We start from the raw sequence: 3,281 nt of genomic DNA on the forward strand, positions 1-3,281 counted from the left end.
TGGCGTGTGATCAGAACTTATAACAGAAAGAAGGATAGTGATATTAATATATGAAATAATAAAATTTTGTGCGGTCAAATTTATTTTATTAGTAAAAGACTTCACGTGGCTTATGGTTCAAAGAAAATCTAGTGCCTTCGAACGTGTAAATTTTTGCATCAAGGTTGCAGCCGGTTTGGTCGATTTTTGCAGATTATAAGACCTTCTGAAATTATAAAAATTTTACAAGAAGTCTAGAATGATGATGTTGAGACTTTGCTTATGTTAGCCGGGACGAAGAATGAATTGTTCTTAATAGTATCAGAAGTTAATATTTAATTAACCAGTTACTTTCACAAATTTTACATAAGTTAATCTCGTGCGTAAAGAAAATTGTTGTGTTATAAAATGAAAAGGGAAGTGAAAGTCAGGCCTGTTTCGGCTTGGGTTTGGCCGTTTGGGTTAGATTGGGCCACTTAGAAGCTTTTGCAGCCCAGTAACTTTTCTGGAATGTGCCAGAAATTGATCCTCCGGATAAGAACCCTCCACTTCCAACTTCTTCACGTCTCTGGATTTCACTTAATCACTTGCACGTACGTTACCAAAGCCGAGAACCAGAAAGAAAAATGTCAATTGTTCCGGTAAGCGATCAAGGTATAATATCTAACACTCCTCTCTCTTCAGAAGTATGGGGTCCCTTCCAGAACTTTCTAGAAGAATTCCCCTTATCCATTGACCTTTGGGGCCCATTCAGTGATTTTCCTTCACTTTCCCGGGGGATTTTTCCAACCCGTCAAACCCAGATCAACTGGAGTGAGACCCCGAGAGCCCACGTGTTCAAAGCTTACTTTCCAGGGCTGACGGGAGACCAAGTGATAGTGTTCGTCGATGAAGACAGAATGCTCCAAATAAGCACCGATGATGGCAAGTTCATGAGCAGGTTTAAGCTGCCTGATAATGCTATTACCGATCAGGTCAAGGCTTCCATGAATTATGGGTTGCTCACTGTTACAGTCTCTAAGGAGATGTCACTGCAGCCACAAAATGTTAGGGTTGTTGAAATTACTGGGTCTGACTAAATTTCTGGGTTTGTGATATTATTGTGCCTATATATATATATATAATGTGAGCTTGTGTTTGCTTTGAAGTGTAGACTTGTGTAGTACTGTGCAGAGCATTCGAGGTGTGTGTGTGTGTGTGTGTGTGTTATGTTGTAAGTTTGGATATTGTAAAACTCAAATTATCAATATCAATTATCATTGCAAATAATTTCTTTCGTTTTTCATTTTTTGTTATTCTTTACTCAGCTTACTCTGCTTAGCTCTATATAATCTCTAATTAGTAATCCGACCTCGTTCCACTTACACATAGGCCATAGCTAACGCCTAACAAGAAAATCCCCTTTCCAGATACTCGAAACCCATAAAATCTGTTCTTTCAAAAATGTAATAAGACTTTCTTGGACTTGCGTAGGAACTAGGAACTGCTTGTTTGAAGAAAATCTCTCAATTAACGAAAGATCTGCCCTCCCTTCTGCTCTGTTCTCTACTTTTGTATCATATTTCAGTTGTAGGTGTGGTTATTTTTATTTACTATGACATTTCGATAGACATTTCAATTTTCTATTCTTCATTTAAAAACTTGATGAGGATTAAGTCTTAAGAGTGATATATTTTTTCCTCTTGTTGGGGCTTTTGTTTGTTTGTATTTTTATATAATTTTTTAAAGCTGAATAGGTTTTCTAAGGGTATGTTTGGAGTTATATGTTGTAAGTCTAACTCATGTAATCATAGCATAGCCTGCATAGCTTGAAATGTACACTTAATAAAGATAAGTGAGATCTACCCACATACATAAATATTTATGAGGGAATGAGTCCCTGAACTTATGCCTTGGAGAGAAGAGTATTTTACTACCCGGCTAATGGCCTGGGTGGCTGAGTGTCTTTTGATCTACAGTGATTGTGAAATAAGCACAATGGAGGCACTAAACCTAAGTATAGGTGGGTAGATGATTACTAAACATTAGTTGTCAATCAAAAGTGGGTATTTACAAACACATTGGTTGTTGAGCACAAATCGCACCCTGAAGTGGAATTTGTATGAGTGTATGGCTAATTGTTTATTCAATGTTCAGGGAAGCTGTGATATCATGAATGAGCAGTAGAATTTATGAGGTGGAGAGGATATCTGCTCTTTTGGAACCAATATTGCCCTACATTTTGTCGTTTCTCTCCTTTGAAGAAGTTGCTTGAACTAGTTTGTTGTTGAAAAGCTGGAAACAAGTATGACCTACATTCCCAGATGTTGTAGTTGGTGATATCAACATAAAGAAAAGAAGGCGAGAGGTGATATTGAAGTCTTTGGAACAAACTTTGCTGAACCGCCAGGGGTAGATGATAAGTGTTAAGAAGTTCAATCTTATGTTGGAATTATCGAATTCAATCTTATGTAGGTTGTAGAAGTTCAATGCCTTGGCTTGTTTGTTAGTAACAAGTGAAGTCAAAGAGTTGGTACTTGCTTTCTGGCATAGTGGACTGTAGAATTTACCTCAATTTATCTTTTTAGTAAATCAATATATCTGTTGGATTTAAGTTGTTGTAGGTTGCAGCCACCAAGGGAAAAAGTGAAGCTATCATCTATGCAGAAATTGAGTCTGAAGGGTGTCTGTGCTGATGGTTAAATAATGGCGAGTCTCATTTCTGGGTGTCATTTGATTGAGTATTTGGAAATTGATAGGTATAAGTGGTTTGAAAATCTAGAGTTAATCTTAGTAACCTCAACGAGATCTGTTTGGAAACCATCTATGATCTTAAATGGGTGGAGATCAAAGCTTGTAATGCCAATACATTAACTACCCATCGAATATTACCATTGCCGATTGTGACCAATGTAACCTCTTGTAAGAATCTCAAATTCATAACGGTTTATCAGCTCTCCATGAAAAAGGAGTGGTTCAGCAGCGAAATTTCAAACTTTCCACTACTAGAATACTTGCAAATAACTGAGTGTTGCGGAGGGGAGAGTGTTAGGATTTCAAGTCCCAGTCTTAAGACATTGATCTTAAAATGCTGAATGGAGCTGATTGAAGCTAAGATTGAGACTCCTAATCTTAAGTATATTTGAATATCAGGGTGATCTGGCATCATAAAAGTATGTTTGAATATCAGGGTGATCTGGCATCATAAATTTTGAATGCTTTGTCTTTGTGAGAAGCAACTCTCTCTTTGCGCCTATGTTATGAAGTCAACACTCAATGGTTTGTTGAATATATTGGACTGCCTGCTATGTCTCCGAAGTTTT

At 37.2% G+C, this 3,281-nt stretch overlaps 1 protein-coding gene across 1 annotated transcript; it reads left to right on the forward strand.

The window, feature by feature from the left end:
• Positions 1 to 523: 523 nt before the first annotated feature.
• LOC18054997 (18.5 kDa class IV heat shock protein) lies at positions 524 to 1,248 on the forward strand. The gene has a single exon (XM_024178569.1). The coding sequence runs from the start codon at positions 606 to 608 to the stop codon at positions 1,056 to 1,058; it is 453 nt and encodes a 150-aa protein (XP_024034337.1). The 5' UTR covers positions 524 to 605; the 3' UTR covers positions 1,059 to 1,248.
• Positions 1,249 to 3,281: the final 2,033 nt, after the last annotated feature.

This window comes from Citrus clementina, unplaced genomic scaffold (assembly GCF_000493195.1).
Source record: "Citrus clementina cultivar Clemenules unplaced genomic scaffold, Citrus_clementina_v1.0 scaffold_1, whole genome shotgun sequence".
NCBI lineage: Eukaryota > Viridiplantae > Streptophyta > Magnoliopsida > Sapindales > Rutaceae > Citrus > Citrus x clementina.